The 17,734-nt window shown below is 36.4% G+C and overlaps 1 protein-coding gene across 4 annotated transcripts in view; it reads left to right on the top strand.

Moving 5' to 3' along the window:
- Positions 1-2,051: 2,051 nt before the first annotated feature.
- cdc42bpb (CDC42 binding protein kinase beta (DMPK-like)) overlaps positions 2,052-17,734 on the top strand; it is a 90,180-nt gene continuing 74,497 nt past the window's right edge. For 3 of the 4 annotated variants that reach the window (XM_051137991.1, XM_051137992.1, XM_051137990.1), the window contains exon 1: positions 2,052-2,866. In XM_051137991.1, coding sequence (XP_050993948.1) covers positions 2,692-2,866 — 175 coding nt within the window. In that variant the 5' untranslated portion in view covers positions 2,052-2,691. The remainder of the gene's footprint in view (positions 2,867-17,734) is intronic. The other variant, XM_051137994.1, reaches the window with a different exon arrangement.

Here is a 17,734-nt window from a genome sequence, read left to right as displayed (position 1 = left end):
TAAAATATTGAACAGCTACTAACACAATTCTGTCTCCCAGAGCTGTCAGCAATTCATCTCGGAGAAAAAAAGCTCAATAGGAGGTGCAAAGACAGCAGGGAATGATAACATGACTACTCACTCGTTCTCACCAGCAGAGGTCAACGTTTTCAAAGCATTGACGTGATGGCTCTGCTCGTTTTGCTGGAGCTAGGTTTGAATGTATGATGATGTATGACTGTGTATTATTTGCGTAAGCAAATCAGCAACCAATAAACATAATAACTGTAGCAGTATAATATTAATTATGGATCGTAAAAACTGGTGGCAGTGAAAAGGTCACTGACTTATGAATTAGTGAATGCCAGGGCAATTATCTGTGTTGAGTAAATGTAATTGCTATGAGAGGCTATCTAGAGGTCAAGGCCTTTGTGTGTCTCTTACATTTTGTATCATTGGACTCCAGTTGACTTTTACAGTGCTTTGTTTTTAGAATAATGATGTTAGCATACATTTTTATGAGATGAAACAATACAAATTGATGTTTAAGTGATTCTATTTGTATGTGAGACAAAAGATTTGAATACTTTACAAATAATGTGTACTAGGTATTTTCAGTAAGCAGGCATTTAAAGTATTTTCAGTATTTTAGTTCAGATTTTAATTACTATATTATCATTATATCAGATTATCATTATATTATAAAACATAGCAAAGTATTACATATACTACAGAAAATGTTAGTTTTCACAAGAACTGTAAACTGTACTGTGGGTGAAAAACCATATTTGTGACCTGGACCACAAAACCAGTCTTAAGTCGCTGGGGTATATTTGTAGCAATAGCCAAAAATACATTGTGTGGGTCAAAATTATTGATTTTTGTTTTATGCCAAAAATCATTAAGATATTAAGTAAAGATTATGTTCCATGAAGATATTTTGTAAAATTCCTACTGTAAATATATCAAAACTTAATTTTTGATTAGTAATATGCAATGTTAAGAACTTTATCTGGCCAACTTTAAAGGTGATTTTCTCAATTCTTTTATTTTTTTGCACCTTCAGATCCCTGATTTTCAAATAGCTGTATCTCAACCAAATATTGTTCTATCATAGCAGAATACATCAATAGAAAGCTTATTTATTCAGCTTTCAGATGATGTATAAATCTCAATTTAGAAAAATTGACCCTTATGACCGGTTTTGTGGTCCAGGGTCACATTTGAGCTTTTTTTTGTCAGTTTAGTTTAGACAGGAGGCAACTATCTAGAAACTCAGAGACATCATTGTGAATATATTTATATAATATTAATCATATTAAACACTATTAAAATTAATAATATGTGACCCTGGACCACAAATTAATGTATGGTTTGTTAGAACAGGACAATATTTGGCCTATCTATGTCAACTATTTGAAAATCTAAATATTGAGAAAATCGTTCTTAAGGTTGTCCAAATGAAGTTCTTAGCAATGCATCATACTAATCAAAAATTAAGTTTTGATATATTTATGCTAGGAAATTGACAAAATATCTTCATGGAACATGATATTTACTTAATATCCTAATGATTTTTGGCATAAAAGAAAAACTGATAATTTTGACCCATACAGTCTATTGTTGGCTATTGCTACAAATATACCCGTGCTACTTATGACTGTTTTTGTGGTCCAGGGTCACATATAATGTTATTATCATTTAAAAACACTTAGTGTTCTGAGAAGGTACATTTGTGGAATGATAAAATATAACAATATATGATAAAATATTGAGTATTTCGATATGTAACAATATTAAAATATTACATAATATAACCCATATTATATTAAACATTATTAATAATACTAATAATATATTAAACACGTGTGTGTGTATATCCTACCAGTTGATTTAATATTATCATCTGAAAACTGCATTGCTAAGGTTTGCATTCTCTCAGTTTTTCAGTGTGGTCAGTGAGAGGCTGCTTTCAGTGCATTCGAGCTCCAGATGAGGTCAGTACTAGCTGCCTCCCGGTGTCAATCAAACAATGGCGTCATATATCCCCAGCGTTTCCGGTGCGGGTGGGCGGGGCTCCGCTATCCCGGGTCTGGATTCTTCATTCGGGAGCGCTAGACAAGGCTGAACACGAATGCAGCCATATTCGGCTTCTCAGAGAAGCACACCGGCTAGCGCAGGCTTACACGCAAGGATTCGCCTACTTAGAAAAGGCACCCGCTCCCGGTTTTCAAAGGGGTGTATTTATGTAGGTTAAAGGCGTGTGTAGTTTTCATTAGGGAGTTCATTAGTGAAGCTTTCCAGTTGAGCGGAATGAGCGTCCAGTTATCCTGAGATTCGACGGGAGAAAAAGCCCGACACATCCCGCAAAGTGGAAAGTACAGATTTGTCCGGATTAAGGCTAATGGAGCCGACAGGGCCTCGGGAGTGAGGAGGGGGGTGGAAACGCTGGAAACCAGCGGACAACAACGGGGTTAGGCGCATTAGGTCTTCGCTTATCTGAGCACAATGTTGGGCACATTTTGCTAGCTGGCTAGCTGGATGGCTGGCTAGCAGTTGGAGTCTGGGACTTCAGAGCTCCACACATATCAGCCGGATAAATACTATTAGTATACATTTATAACACGAATCCCCGTTTTATTCTTTTCGACAAGATTTGTTTGATCCTTTCTGGCTCTGGGAGTGGTAGCCAGGCCGCTAAATTGATAGAAAATGTCTGCGAAGGTGCGCCTGAAGAAGTTGGAGCAGTTGCTGCTGGATGGCCATCAGAAAAACGACAAGTCATTGAGTGTGGAGACACTGCTGGATATTCTCATATGCTTATACAACGAGTGCAGCAACTCGCCCTTAAAACGGGAAAAACACGTGACCGACTTTTTGGAATGGGGTAAGTTGATGTGTTTGAGTGTACGGACTGCATTTGGGTTTAGAAATCAGTGCGTGTCCCTTTAAGACCTGTTTATCTGTTATTACATTTGCCTTAATCACCCAGCTGACTTCAGGCTATTGTCAAAATTGCTGCCGTGACATTTGCTCTTGGGATTCCTGGCCTCGTTCTTTGGACAATACTTTTTTAACATGCAGTTGTTCCAGCTTTAATATTTGTTTATACGTGTTTATGGATAGTGTAGAGGAAATAGGGCATAGTTTTATGGTAGGAAACTTACAAAATATCTTCATGGAATATGATCTTTACTTAATACCCTAATGATTTTTGGCATTTAAAAAAAAATCTAACATTTTTGACCCATACCATGTATTTTTGGCCTGTGCTACTTAAAACTGGTTTTGTGGTCCAGAGTCACATATAGTCAGAAAATACATGTGTTGTATCATATTTGATGCATATATTTTATACATACTTAATACCTTTATTGGATAAGGTTGAAGTGGAAAAGAATATGCAGAAGTTTTGTTTAATTTTAAGCCCAAACGGAGCTTAAATATGCAGCTTCAAGCAGATATTATGTATATTTGATTTTTATTTATTGCCTTATTTTTGTATAGCCAAAAATTACAATGAAATTATGGTAACTTGTAATATACATCAATGATAACAGTATAACAGACTTCTTACATAAAATGTATATTTTAATTTATTTATGTTTATTTGAATAGGGACAATACGATAAACAGATTCCAGTAAAAGACTGGAAAAAATGCACTGCACATATAGATTATAGCAGAAGCTAATTTGCGTCTCAACACTGTCAATTGTTATATCTTGTTATATCTTCGAAAAATATGTCTTAAGATAATATGTAAGTCCTCAGTGATTAAAAGTCTGTAGTTTTAATCTTGAGGCAGTACATGCAGTGCAACACAATGATGATTGAGAGTTGTAAAAATAAATGTTCCTTAAATGCCTGACGTATTACATTTGGTACATAAATTTTACCATAACTTTGTTAAAAAAAAAAAGTATGAATAATCATGTAAACCTAAATTGCGTCAGTCCAGTTAATGTTTGATGTTGCATTATCAATATAGGTTATCCTTATGTTTACTCCATAAAAATTCCTAAAGTTTTCACAGCAGAAAGACATGTGAACCACAACCAGACTTGCTAACAAGTATAAATGATCAATCAGACAATGAAAGACAATCAAAGACAATTTCTTAGCAAGTTTTGGTCATGTGGATAATTTAGAGATTAATCAAATAATGACACAGTAGGCTTTATAGGCTTAATCAGATATTGCTGATAAATGTCTGACAAACAAGTTGGACTTTGTTTTCAAGGGCAATGTAAATGTTTCCTTTTATAAAGTCTGGGGACATTCATTCCTGTTGATGTTCTTGCATTTATGCGTCATTAGCTGTTGCTATTGCCATTACCATTTGCATGAGGGTGATACTCATTAATCAGTCTGACAGGATTGTCTTTCAGTCATTGTGGTCTTTAAGAGTCCGTTGCTTTCTACTAGAGTTCAGTTTAAAATGTAAACAGGACTGCAGTAGGTGGGATGCCCCTTTTTGGGCTCTTCCTGGTCCTGTTGATTGAGTTTGGCCTTCACAGTGAGTAGATTCTCTGTCCTGGGTGTCGGGTTGACGTCAGTAATGAGATTACACCCCAGTGTGTCTGCTCCTCTAAAGACCGCCACTGTCCTCGTGCAACCCGTCACTAGCAGGTGCCACCTCACATCCCATCACTCCGAGCGAGCCGTAGTATGACCCAATTTCCAGGAGTCATAAACTCCTCTGTTCTTGTCTTACTACAACACTGGTAGGCCGTGTGCTTTCTTATGGCGCCCTTGATAGTGGAGGTTAATGATTTACGTGGAGGATGTTATGCTGGCGCCGGTTAAACACGAGCAGTGCACTAACGTCATTGTAAAGTGCAGTATTGGCAGACTGGTTGCTTTCAATACGTGCTTTCCATTTTATAAAGTGCTCCTCAAGTGAATATCTTAGTATGGCCACTTTTATGCAGTAAAATTGTTGGTTTATCTTTTCTCATAAATATACCATATCTGCTATTCGCGCATGGTTTTGTCTTTTAACTTTTGTCAGTTTTGTATTGCTACTGTTGACACAACTCTCTGATGTTATTTGCTAGAAGTGAACGATAAACAGCTTTGGTAGAAATATGTGACCCTGGACCACAAAACCAGTAGCACGGGTGTATTTGTTGCAGTAGCCAAAAATACATTGCATGGGTCAAAAGTACAGATTTTGCTTTTATGCCAAAAATCATTAGGATATTAAATAGAGATCATGTTGCATGAAGACATTTTTTAAATTTCCAACCGTAAGTAAATCAAAACTCAATTTTTGATTAGTCATATGCATTGCTAAAAACTTCATTTGGACAACTTCAAAGACGATTTTCTCTGTATTTTGATTTTTTTTTTTTGTTGTGTCTCCGTGAAATATTGTCCTATCCTAACAAATCATACATCAGTGGAAAGCTATTTATTCAGCTTTCAGATGATGTCTAAATCTCAATTTAAAAAACTGACCCTTATGGCTGGTTTTGTGGTCCGGGGTCACAAATAATTACATAATAAGAGAAGCTCTAACTGTAGTCTGTTGACTGATTTCTTCATCTGCTGATATAGAGAGAAGCTTCTTTTCAGTGTCTATTTTGATGACATTTAAATATATGATAAATCATGATTTCTGACTTACGCTACATGAGTAATTGCATCAGTTCCTCCTTTCTGATTGGCTGAAACACTATGATTTCAGACCTCTTTCAAAGTGTCCTGACCTTATATGTGCTCGAATCCATAATTTTATGGCAGTGCACAGAAGTTGTAATTTGTAGGTTGAATACAGAACCTTTTCTTCAGTGTAATAGGACAATATTTGCCCATTTTGAGAATATTGGCATTGGCCATTAAAGACGCCATGAAATCAGAATGGCCAATCCTGTTTTTAAATAGAATATTGCAGTGTTTATTATGATTCATCCATGCACATAACTATTTTTTCCTCATGCACACAAGCAAACCACAACCATACAACCAACTGACCCTTCACAAAAACTTGCCCTCCTTAGTTACTGTTGTTATGTCCGACAAATAATACGGCTCTCACGCTGCACATCGTGTTCTCACGCAGTGAAAAATACATCGCGGAACATAGAGGAAACTGACAACACGCCAGCAGACGAAGCAGGTTACTTCTGGTATAAAACAAGGTCTCAGCTTTAAGATTAAGAAATTCAAACAATACCATTTTGTGGCTCTTTAATGTGTTGTGCCTTATTAGGTCAATCACCGTGAACCGGTCGTCTTTTCTTCTTTACTTAAAGCACGAAAAAAAACATGAATGAACATTAGAATGTAGGCATCAATACACATGATTGGTCAGATCGTCTGTTTGCATAGGGTCAATTCCCGATGGATCAAATGTCCTTCACTAATTTTTTTTTTCCTCCAAATACTGTTTCACTCAGAATAGTTACAACTGGAAAGAAAAGATGATGACATTTTTCAATTCAACATGCTCAATTGGCCAAAAAGCCACCGGTGGGGTCCAACTAGTGCAGGCAGCGCAGAATACACCACGAAAGCTGAACTGACAGACTGAACGACATCCCGATATTTGACGGTGGCTGATCATCAACAGCCTTAAAACTTGGTCAGTTAACAGACCTGTTTAGTTCTCCCCTTGTCAACTCTGTTTCAATTTTTACAGCTTTATTAATGGATATGTAAACAATTTTTGGGTTACACTTTATTTAAAGGTGATGTTATTACAGTGTTACTACACAAATAAGTACTGATAAGTTCACTTCCAGAACAAAAATTTACAGATAATTTACTTACTCCCTTGTCATCCAAGATGTTCATGTCTGTCTTTCTTCAGTTGAAAAGAAATTGTTTTTTGAGGAAAACATTTTCTCACCATATCGTGGTCTTCTATGGTGACCACGAATTTGAACTTCCAAAATGTAGTTTAAATGCAGCTTCAAAGGGCTCAAAGCGATCCCAGCCGAGGAAGAAGGGTTTTATCTAGCGAAATGGTTATTTTCTAAAGTGATTGACAATTTATATACTTTTTAAACCTCAAATGCTTGTCTTTTCTAGCTCTGCGTGAATTTGGTGTATTCCGGTTCCAGTTGTAATCAACAACAACAGCCACACTAAATCCACAGCTTTATACTTACTGGTGTCTGCCACTGAGAAACTCATATCGGTGGAATACTAGTCAAAACTTAAAGGAATAGTTCAGCCACAAATGAAAATTCTGCCGTTAATTTCTTACCCTCATGTCATTTCAAACTCAAGTCTTCTGTTCATCTTTGAAACACAAATTAAGATATTTTTGATGATATCCGAGAGCGTTCTATGGTTGAACCGGTATCACATGGACTATTTGGACAATTTCCTTACTACCTTTCTGGGCTTTAAACATGTCAGTTGTGTTGCTGGCTATGCAGGGTCAGAAAGCTCTCGGATTTCATCAAAAATATCTTTAATTGGTGTTCCAAGGGTGAACGAAGGTCTTAGGGGTTTTGAACGACATGAGGGTGAGCAATTAAAGGGTTACTCTACCCCAAAATGAAAATGTTATCATTAATCACTTACCCCAATGTTGTTCCAAACCCGTAAAAGCTTTGTTCATCTTCAGAACACCGAGAGGTTTGTGACTTTATTGGACTGTGACCAAGTAAATACCACTGTCAAGGCCCAAAATAGTCCATCTGCCATCAGTGGTTCAAGCATAATTTTACGAAGCTACGAGAATACTTTTTGTACGCAAAAAAATGACTTTATTCAACAATTTGTCTCCTCCGTATCACCGTAGTGACATTTTGGAAAGTGCAAACTGTGTACACCGTTCTGTGAACTGTTTTCGTTCTAATCAAAGCATAAATAAATGCAGAAAACGTATCTGTGTGGTGCAGCTGACATAAAACAGCATACGCAGTTTGTGTCCAGCGGATAGTGTCCAAAATGGCACTACGGCGACACGTTTTTTTATTTTCTGTACAGAAAGTGTTCTCTTCGCTTCGTAAAGTTATGCATGAACCACTGATGGCAGATGGACTATTTTGACGACGTCTTTCAAACTTTTCTGTGCCTTGACAGTGGTATTTACTTGGCAGTCAATGGGACAAACCTCCCGATTTTCATCCAAAATATCTTAAATTGTGTTCCGAAGACGAACAAAGATTTTGCAGGTTTGGAATGACGTGTGATTAATGACAAAATTTTAATTTTGGGGTAGAGTAACCCTTTAATGACAGAAGTTACATATAAAAAAAAATATAAAAAAAAAATGTAGTATTAAATGTACAGAAAAGGCTGCATGTGAAAGTGTTCACCCGGTGTTACAAAGACTTCAGACTCGTAAAACACATTTTTTTGATTTTCTTCCCCCCCAAGAATAAGTAACATGCTTTCGCCATTCACAAACATTTTTGTGTGTGCGATTCCTACGGGATCTGCACCTCATTATCGCTGACAGACATATTGACCGCGCCTCACATTCTGCTATTGACCGGATCTGTTAGTTCACAGTCCATCTTGTCTCACTGGGGCTCTTTTCCAAGAGAGGACGAGCTCTGACTGGAGAAATTCCTCCTCAGTGTTGCACAAGAAATGCTAATGAACCTGAATTGGTGCACATGAATCCATTTTGTTGTGTGTAAGAGCCTGACGGGAAGTCAGACTTGGCTAGTTCATGAATTTATCGCATGCTTCTAATAACTGAGTTTATAATAGCCCTCTCTTGCAAAAGTACGAGCAGAGCTCTTATTAATCATTGTGATGTCTTTCTCTTTTGCATGTGAGCTCTCAAAGGCAACGTAGCGCTATGAGCTGGCTTGCCAAGGTCAGCGGTGACCGAGAGAGCGGTATGCAGGTGTTCAAGCCTGACTTCCTCCTTGACAGCAGACTGAAGACTAATTAAAGGAGAGGATTAAACAGAATAAACACATTGGCTAGTATTTACCCTTTTTGGCAGGTTTTGGCGTGAGCTGTCAATGTTGTTGCAGTTGCTAGATACACAGTCTTGCGCTGATCCAACTGCCACAATGTTGTTAGCATGCAATTTGTTATTGTGTATTGTATTTGCCTGCTTTGTTACAAATGAAAGGCATATATGCTTGAGGCATTGTTTATTTGGGCCAAATTTGGTATAGCTCAATTTTGAAGTTTAATTTCTTTATCTAAAAAACAGATAAGAATGTTTTGCGGTCATGCATTTGGCAGATGTTTTCATCTAAAGTAGAGATGCACGGATATAAAGGTACAAATAATATTTAAATGAGAAATCAATTTAAAATGACAAACATTTGTTTAACTGTTAAAAGTTTTTTTCCCATAATATGTGCATGTACTCTGTATATTTATGTATATATACATACACATACACACATACAGTATATATTTTAAAAATATTTACATGTATATTTTTATAACTATTTTTAATATATAAACATAATTTAATTTTTCTTAAATATATTTTGCATGTATAAGTAATTATATACATAATAAATATACACAGTACACACGTTATGTAAACAAAAACTTTTATTTTGGATGCGATTATTTGTTGCACAGCACTGACATCATAATGTACAGTATGAAAAATTCATTTTGAATTTGCTTTTTCCTCAAAGTATTGTATAGATATGTTTTATTTTTAATTAATTTTTTTATTTATTTATTTTATTATTAATATTCATACAAAGAATACACAAAATACACATACAGATTAACAAAGACAAGACAACATAGACCAAGCTAATAAAAAACAACACCACCGATATAGATATATTTTAATAGATATTTTAATAATAAATATATTAAGACTTTCTTTTTTTAAAATCTATTTTTATTTTTTTTATCTATTAATTTTTTATGTATTAAGATTTTAAATATATTGTATAGGTATATCTTAATAGATATTTTTATAATTTTATGAGTTTTAAAATATATTCTATTGATATTTTAATAATAAATATATATTAATAGATTTTTTTTTAAATATACTGTATAGATTTTTTTTTAAATAAGTTATTTTAATTTAAATAAATTATTTATTTTTAATTTTATTTTTAAGATATTTTAATAATATATATTTTTAATATATATATATATTTTATATATATATATATATATATATATATATATATATAAATTAATTGGCCACTATTGTATATTTAATTTTGAATAGTTATTTCTAAGATTTTTACATTAGTATTAATTGCTGCTAAGAATTTATATTATGATGCATATATATATTTATAACACAATATTTAGCAAATTAATTTCCATACTATACATTATAATGTTGTGATGCTGAAATTCACTTGTAGCATTTAAAAGATTGGTTTTCATTTGTAATATTTTGTTTTTCACTCATTTAGACAAAAAATAGAATTTTATACTTAAAATAAAATCATCTGCCAAATGCATTAATGTAAAATAATTCATAGTTATGTATTTGTGTTGATATTAGCTTTTTATTTGGCCAACCATTTATCGGTTTCTCAACCGTAGCATAGTAATTACCTGCATACCTACCAAAATTACTGATAAAAATAATCACTACCTGTGTTTTATGGGAATTGAACTTGTGGCCTTGGTAATGCCAGTCATGCTGTAGCAGTTGAGCTACAGGAAACGCCCAGAGCCTCGGCCTACTCCCAGTGTTTGTACACAAACAGCCCTGTGCCGGGGTGTTCACCCTACTGTCCTAATGAAGCTGCAAAGCAGGTTATGCCTCTCTATTGTATTTCACCCCTTTAAAATAGGGAGTGGGGCTAGTAAACAGTACCTGACTTCCCAGCTGGCATCCGCTCATGGGATCAGCGCCGTTCCTCTTGCCTCAAACATCACAGACGCTTGAATTCAAGCATACTATGTCCCAACAGGGGCTTCAAACAGACGGTGCTCCCCTTCACAAGCCTATGTTTTAAAAAGAGGGGTATTCAAAGTGTCTTCAACGTGGCGCCAGGGCAAATCATGCCCTCTTGATGAAGGAATCGTCTTGTTTGTTGCTGCCTTCAGCAGACGTGCACTTGTCCTTATTTACAGCAGCTGCTGCCTCTTATTCCCACAGGTTTCTGACTAGCCTACTTTCCCAGCAAGCAGCGAATAACCTACTAAGAAACTGGAGAGACTGTTTGAAACTGCTAGCCAGAAAGAAAGTGGAAAGCTGTGGGCCCTGCCATGTAAGCTCGGATCGAGAGCTGTGAAAGCTTGGGTTTTGGCCCTGCGCTCTGTTTACAGGCACTCTTTGCAGCTTTGCAACTCTTTAAGTCTTGCACCTGCTGAGATTTTCTCTCTGCCTTGTTTTTGAGACATTCCTGGTCGCCGTCCTGACACGCACACAGTTTTAAAGGCCTTGCCCAGCATTTTTCTTTGCTTTTATGATATGTTGAATATCATTATCATCCTCATTAATGGGAATATCCTTGAGTGGAGCTGAACTGTAAAGTTTTGTCGATCTTTCTATAATGTTGCCTAATTTAGATCCTCATAACGTTGCACATTAAACTGCTACTCTTCACAGCAAGATCAGCAATTTTATGCTAATTAGGCAGACTAGTAAACTATTCACGGTTTGAGATGGTTAATTTTATTGTTCACGCTCACAGATGTTCTCTAATGGTTGCTGATATGAAGTGCACATTTAAATCTTTTTTTTTTTAAAGATTTTTTTAACTCTCTTGTACACCAAATCTGCATTTATTTGATTGAAAAAATACAGTAAAAAAAGAAATACTGTAAATAGTATTACAACTCAACATACACTACCAGTCAAAAGTTTTTGAACAGTAAGATTTTTTTTTAATGTTTTTTTTTTTTCTCTTCTGCTCACCAATCCTGCATTTATTTTATCCAAAATACAGCAAAAACAGTAAAATTCAGAAATATTTTTACTATTTAAAATAACTGCTTTCTATTTGATTATATTTTCAAATGTATTTTATTCCTGTGATCAAAGCTAAATTTGCGGCATCATTACTCCAGTCTTCAGTGTCACTTGATCCTTCAGAAATCATTCTGAAGAAATGAATACTTCTGTGTAGCAAGGATGCTGTACATTTATCAAAAGTGGTAATGAAGACATTTCTAATGTTACAAAATATTTCTGTTTCAGATAAATGCTGTTCTTCTGAACTTTCTATTCATCAAAGAAACCTGAAAAAAATCTACTCAGCTGTTTTCAACATAATAAAAATAATAAATGTTTTTTGGGCAGAATATTAGAATGATTTCTAAAAGATCATGTGACTGGAGCAATGATGCTAAAAGTTCAGCTTTGAAATCACAGGAATAAATTACATTTTAAAAATATTCAAATAAACGCAGGCTTGGTGAGCAGAAGAGACTGACGAGTGACTGTTCAAAAACTTTTGACTGGTAATGTACATGTTTTTTTATTTGAATATATCTTAATGTAATTTATTCCTGTGATGGTAAAGCTGAATTTCAGAAGCCAGTACTTTAGTCTTCAGTGTCACATGATCCTTCAGAAATCATTCTACTATAATCGTTTGTTGCTCAAACATTTCTTATCATCAATGTTGAAAACAGCTGTGCTGCTTAGTATTTTTCAGGGTTCTTTGATCAGAAAGTTCAAAAGAGGCAACATTTAAAAGCCTTTATTTGAAATAGAAATGCTTTGTAACACTATAAATAACTTTACTGTCACTTTTGGTCAAATTAATGCATCCTTGCTGAATAGAAGTATTAATTTTTCACAAATAATCTCTTTTGAACAGTAATGTACATTGGAAATCACCTTCCTGGTTTTCTGTGTCTCCGACACAAAAAACATCTAAATCAATTTCACCCCCTCGAATTCTGAGAAGACACAATCTCATTAATTGGCGAACAGACCAATTCGTCTAGCCCTGGGTTATGCTTCGCTCTTAACAGGAGGAAATGAGTAAGCTGCAACTCCCATTACAGTGAAAATGTCTGGTATGTCCTCTGTCCAGAACGAGTCCTTTTGCCTGCCTGTGAACTGGCCAAATGGTCTATACGGTGTGAGGCATCTCTTTTTCCACAGCACAGGCCACCCTGAATCGTTGCATACCACTCTGACATGTACTCGGCGTGCTTTAGGTGCAGAGTCAGGACAGGGCTTGTGTCAGGAATGCCTTTCAAAACAAACGCCGTTCACTCCCGATCTTTACAGATGTGCAGACCGCAACACCAGGGATCCGAAATGCATCGCAATCGGCGCACGCTTTGCGGGATGAACATTTTAAAGGATCGTACGCCATCGCAAAGTCGCAGTCCCTCAGGACTTAAAGTCACCTGACCCAAAGCGTTGGCTGGACTGAAGAGAATTCCAGACATTCCTGCTAATATCCTCCCCCAATGCAAGGCATGTGTGGGCGATCTCCCCTCCCCCCCTTGCTACCCCTCCTCCGCTTTCAGGCCGACGGCCGCGAGCATGACACAGATTAGCCGTTCGGCTCTCCGGTAAAGCCCGGCCTATAGGCACAAGGCCTTGATTTCACATCTAGACATAAGTGCACTTAATGCATATCTACATTATGTTCGTGCAACTCTGCACAAACTGTTCTGGAACATCAACCCGCTTTTTCAATTTTACGATCTGGTGAAGATGAACTGAGGGCATGGTCTTCTCCTTTCCAGACTTACATCTGTCATGCCCGAACAACTCCAGTAAATGTTTCTCTTCTTTTCCTCCAAGTTTTTTTGGACTCGCCCAGAGAGACGATCTGCTGTTTTGTCGTAACCCCAAAGCGCGTTCTCGCACTCCCTCTCCGAATTTCGCAATGATACGGCATGGACAGGATCCTCATTAGTTGAAGTGCCAACCCCCTGAGGACATTTTAACTCCAGATGAATGTTCGTCTTTTATTCTTGTTCTTTCTGACATGTTGCAGATGCACTGTTCCTGTCAGCGTTTCGGGAGAATAAAAACCATTCCATTGAAAACTTGACCTCAAAATGATCCAGTTCACTCACGCTCAGGTTTCACCTCTCTGTATCAGTTTTCGGCATAAACTGCGAAATTGGTTTTTACGTTTGAGGTTTTGGTTTTGACTAAAGAGCGTGTTAGATTGATTTGTCCATTGTAAAATTGCATGCATGCACCATTTTGTCTAGGCAAGACTTTTAAGCGACACACCTAGTCTTGTTTGATGGATGTGACTTGCGTAAATGTCTGCCTCAACAGCTGAAGACGCAAGTTAGGAATGACACAGAGGCTCCGTCCCTGAGACGTGCTGCATTGTCTGTTTGGAAAGTCACTGACCCATTCATGCCAATGGTGGTGACTGTTACCAGCAGTCCAGTTGTGGTGGGAGGACACTTTTTTTCCCTCTTGTCTTCTACATCTTCGTTATTGTGTAACACTAGCTGAATTCTGGTTCAATGTCCATATAAGGATTTCAGCGGCTATTGCTGGATCAGTTATGAGTATAAATGTTGTAATCTTGATGTCAGTGTTGTTTTAACTTTTATTAGTGCTAAAATAAATAACTTTGCATCAAGCGATCTTCGCAGCAGCAGCAGCTGTTGTGGGTTTGTGCTGTTGGATGGTAATGTTTGTGGGTAGTTATTTGCCCTCAGTTCACACTGATTAAATCAAGATCTGTGTTGCGTTATCCTGACTCTGGTAGGTGTGATATGTCTGTACCTTTGTATTAAAAGTAGTACTAATCCTGTTGTGATTACATAATCACCTGCTTATGACTAATGAAGAAAAACTAGTTATTTTAGAATTTATGCATTTGTGCTTTGTATTTTGCAATCCAAGAAGGTACATTTTAAAACTCTATTTTCCAATCATGTAATTTCATGATAACCTCAGTTGGTCTGAGTGGAGATTCGGCTGTTTTTAGGGCTGTCACGATCACTCGGTTTTTAAAAAATCCTCGTTTGCTTTTTGCCCATGTCGAGTAACCAGCAAAATACCGGAAGTGGCGCATTCCAAGGACAAGAAATATAACGCATTATTTTCCAAGGCTGCATGATATAATAAACCCATTTAAAAATCTTAATTAATCACAATGCTTTTGTGAATTCACAAAAGCTACTATTCGATTAAATAAATATCTGCGATTTACATTCTTTAGTTTACATTCTGTTCGCAGTAAACGCTGCTCCGCAGAAACTGTTTACATGTGGAGCATCTCAAACCTTATTTCTGCATATTGTTGTGAGTTTGGGTTTATTATAATGTTCATCTGGGACACAACTTGCGCCATTTCATCAGATTTGTAAGGTAAATCATGTATAAACCTACTCAAATACAGGAAAATACATCAGTGTCTATCTCAATATGCTAACTGTTTGTCGCAATTTCAAAATAAACATTTCAACCCTCGCTCTGAGTTCACACGTTTTGATGAGAACATATTAAAAAAAAATTACCAATTTGGTCTCATGATGAAAACTAACCTCTGGGAACATTTTCTCCAAATGCGCAATGCATACCGCCATGTGCGTTTCGTGACACATTCAGTGTGAAAATGTCCACTGGATGGTGCTTTTTTTTCCTTCCTGAAACAGATGAATGTACATATGGTACTTTTTTCTGTGATTGGTTTTGTAGAACTTGAAATGTCCGTTGAGTAAGTTGTAAGTCTAATGCTCTGTGACTTTTTAAAACGTACCATCTGTACTATACCTAAACCTACCCTATAGTATGGACATAAGCGAATGTGATGAAAAAATGCAATCGCAAGCATGTCATTTTAGCTTGTTTTTTTCGATATCTCATCTTTAAGCTCTTTCATTGCGAGTCATGTTTTTACAAAATTCATGCCCAAGGGTTCCACATTCTAAGTCCAATTCCGTGCCGGCTGAGCTACCGAGCAAGCTCGTTACGTCCGGAAAGCACAACACGTGAAGCTGTAATTATAACTGTGCACGAAAACAATCACAACTGCTTGCTGTTTTACCGCCTCTAGTGTTAATTTCTGTTGGAAACTGCAGTGATATGTACTTACATTAAAATATATACTTACATATTTTGTGTCCCGTGAAAAAAGTTCCCAGAGGTATGTTTTCGTCATGAGATCAGGTAGGTATTTTAACAGTTTTGTTTAATAAAACCATATGATTACTTGCTTTTGATACTTTATTTAAACTAATTATTATTGCCTCATTGCTGTTATATGTATTTTAAGTCATTATAAAGGCTATTGTTCACTTAGGTCTATTTTTATTACTACAAAAAATGTATGTAATTATCTGAGTACTCGATTAATCATCAGAATAATTGACTGACTACTCGATTACCAAACTAATCTTTAGTGACAGCACTAGCTCTTTTCGTTGTTGATTATTGATTTGTTAATGCAACATTAACTGAATAATAGTTAATAGTTGTTGTTGTTTTTTTTAACTTGTGCAGTGTGGAGTTCAAGATCAAAAGGCTTTGTTTTATTGCTGTGATTCACACATCTGCACTGCATGAATCTTTAATGTACATTCAATACACCCTAAAGTGACATCAATACATCTGGTTGAAGTTATTATTTTAGGTTCATGACTCTATGTACTGTACATGGATCTGGCAGCTCCTCTGAGGAAGGATGATGAAAATCATAGTTATATTGAGCCTTCCCAGTCTCATATTAGCTTATTTTAACCCACAGAAGGAGAAGTTGTGGGCTAGATCATGATAAGGGGAAGTTGTTTTTGTTATGTTTAGCAGAAATCTGTGCTTGACCTAAGCAGTTAACAGAGACAGCAGATGCTAAATGTAAGATCAAGTGTGGATTTTGAATAGATTATGATTATAAGCATAAAAAAGCATCAACGTGTTATCACAAGTGTAAGATTTCACACGGCTTTTACTGGAGGAAGCATATGATGAGTAAAAAACACAAATATGTGTATGAGGCATAAAAATGATAAATGCTCATATAGTTAGAAAAATGTTTAAAATGTTTATACATACTTTTTTTCTCTTCTAAACACGTCTTAATTAAGGAAATTGTTAAAGATAATGTGGTGAGAACAGCTGTTTTACAGCCATTTCTCATCACTTATGTCTTTAATTTTTTTTTCTAAAGTGTTTTCTAAACCTTGCCCTCTGTTTCATCTCAAACTACATGAACATATGGGTTAAAAGAGTTTAATAAACAGGTGGTCTTAGTGAAGGGTTTCTACAGGCTACGTCTGTAACCATTTGTCTGAGAAAATCTGATCCTGAAAGACAAGCCTAATGTTAAGATTTCTTTTTTCTGAAATACTATACGAGGAAATCTACGATTCCCTTGAAGGCAGTATTGAAGGAGATGTTGTTCGTAACCCCATGTTAACCTCTCTGGCAGCTAACTTGTCTCACAACTAGGTGAGCTGGTGTGATGATCCAGCCACGTGTCCAGCACCGGTCTGCGCGGCGGTGAGTCTCTCAGCAGGAAGCTGCCAGTAAATGGCTGTTTTGGTGGGGGCTGGGAGCGTGTGGCAGCTGGTGCAGGATAATGGATTAACCCGGGGCGAGGCCCTGATGCTTTTACCTCCTGCGACCAGCCAAACTGTCCAGCAGCCACGGATGTCTCCCGGATGACTTCCTCATCAATGTTTAATAGGCCATTTAGTGGCGGTCGGGCTTGCTCACTGATTGAGCCCATCAATAGGGCACTCTTCATGATATTGACAACACCATAGTGAGTCCTCCAAGAATTGTCAGAGATCATATGTTGGTCTTCATGTATTTTTTAAAGGGATAGTTTACTCAAAAATGAAAATTCATTTTTTAATTACTCACCCTTTGTGAGTTTGTTCGTCTTTGGAACAGAATTAAGATAGTTTTGAAGAAATCAGAGAGCTTTCTGACCCTCCCGACAGCAATG

The sequence above is a fragment of the Labeo rohita genome, chromosome 20 (assembly GCF_022985175.1).
Source record: "Labeo rohita strain BAU-BD-2019 chromosome 20, IGBB_LRoh.1.0, whole genome shotgun sequence".
NCBI classification, from domain to species: Eukaryota; Metazoa; Chordata; class Actinopteri; order Cypriniformes; family Cyprinidae; genus Labeo; species Labeo rohita.
This window is presented reverse-complemented; position numbering and strand designations above follow the sequence as displayed.